This window comes from Pyxicephalus adspersus, chromosome 7 (genome assembly GCF_032062135.1).
Source record: "Pyxicephalus adspersus chromosome 7, UCB_Pads_2.0, whole genome shotgun sequence".
Classification (NCBI taxonomy): Eukaryota; Metazoa; Chordata; class Amphibia; order Anura; family Pyxicephalidae; genus Pyxicephalus; species Pyxicephalus adspersus.
This window is the reverse complement of record NC_092864.1, coordinates 79,641,565-79,642,978: the sequence shown is the minus strand read 5'-3', so window position 1 is coordinate 79,642,978 and position 1,414 is coordinate 79,641,565. Positions and strand designations below refer to the sequence as shown.

The following is a 1,414-nucleotide window of genomic DNA, read 5'->3' as shown; positions in this document are numbered from 1 at the left end:
GGGGCAGCCAGGCGCCTGACATTCCACAATACAGGGGCAGCCAGGCGCCTGACATTCCACAATACAGGGGCAGCCAGGCGCCTGACATTCCAGCCTTTATCATGCCCTACACACATTTCCCACGTCTTATCTCTTTACTAAAATGGGGAAGCCTCCCTTAGTTTGAGCCAATACCCCAAGGAGAATGGTCAGCCCTCCCCGGGCCTTAGCAGCGGCCCACACACAGGACTTTCCATAGGGATTAAAGCAGCTGCCGTACGTCAATGTCTCCAACAATAGGGGAAGTCTGGGATAAGGGTCTGTGGGAATATTTCCTAGAATTTCTCGCACTGATCCAGTTCAATCATTAGCAATCTAAGCGATGATTTATTTCCTCAGCAGGTTGGACAATAATGGGGCCCCGTATAGCCCTGGACCGGTCACCTAGGACAGATGAATGTCAGTGATATTACCTGGTCTGCAAGCCTACTCGCCACTTCCTCAATTTCTGTCCTTGCAGTAATGGACCGAGCGCACCACGGCGCGTACAGGAAGTACAGGGTGACCTCAGATTCATGACGGAGATACTCCGCATAGTCAAGCTGGCCAAGGAAAAGATCCACCACTGGTGAATGGGCGGTGAAAAAGTGCACGGGTGGCGTTGCTGGCATGATGACATCCTTAGCGCGACTGGAAGGAAAGGAGACAACAAATGTCAGTTATACAGCGCATCAAACAATGCGAGCAATACAAGCCAGCACTTCCTGCAACACAATACAATGCTCAACTATAAGCCTGGTCACATGGTACAGTCATGTGACGGCCTCTCTGCCTGATTATTATTATATATACGTCATAGAGCAGTGACATAATAATCACAATTCCTGCGTCCCCGTGCCCTGGCAATCCCACAGACAGGCATAGCCGGGGTTACCATTAGTGGTGGACTATGGAAGGGTTAAAGCCTTCATGCTGCGTCATTAGGACGACCTTCCACCCCTGAACACAGAATAACACCACTGATCCCCATAATCGTTCATCAATCCCAAACCACGGACTGATGAACGGCCGATGGCGGACAACCACTGTGCATAGACGAGCAGCTTCCTCCGCATAGGAAACACTGCGAGATTATCTGTCACAGGAAATGATAACGAGAGATTATTTCCAGCAACCGAGATCTGACAGATCAACCCCAATACACTGCGCTGCCACCATACACATCATAGGCCCTACAATCCATCCATATTCCAAATATTGGGGACACCGAACACACCCCAGCCATGTGTACGGCCTGTGACCCCCCATACACGATGGCAGTATTGGGGACACGGACATGTATGATCAGACCCGGCCATGTGTACGGCCTGTGACCCCCATAGATGATGGCAGTATTGGGGACACGGACATGTATGATCAGACCCGGCCATGTGTA

At 50.9% G+C, this 1,414-nt stretch overlaps 1 protein-coding gene across 1 annotated transcript in view; it reads right to left on the bottom strand.

The window, feature by feature from the left end:
- The window catches only part of TXNDC11 (thioredoxin domain containing 11), a 35,812-nt gene that overhangs the window by 29,464 nt on the left and 4,934 nt on the right, over nt 1-1,414 (bottom strand). The window contains exon 2 of the mRNA XM_072419041.1: nt 453-669. Coding sequence (XP_072275142.1) covers nt 453-669 — 217 coding nt within the window. The remainder of the gene's footprint in view (nt 1-452; nt 670-1,414) is intronic.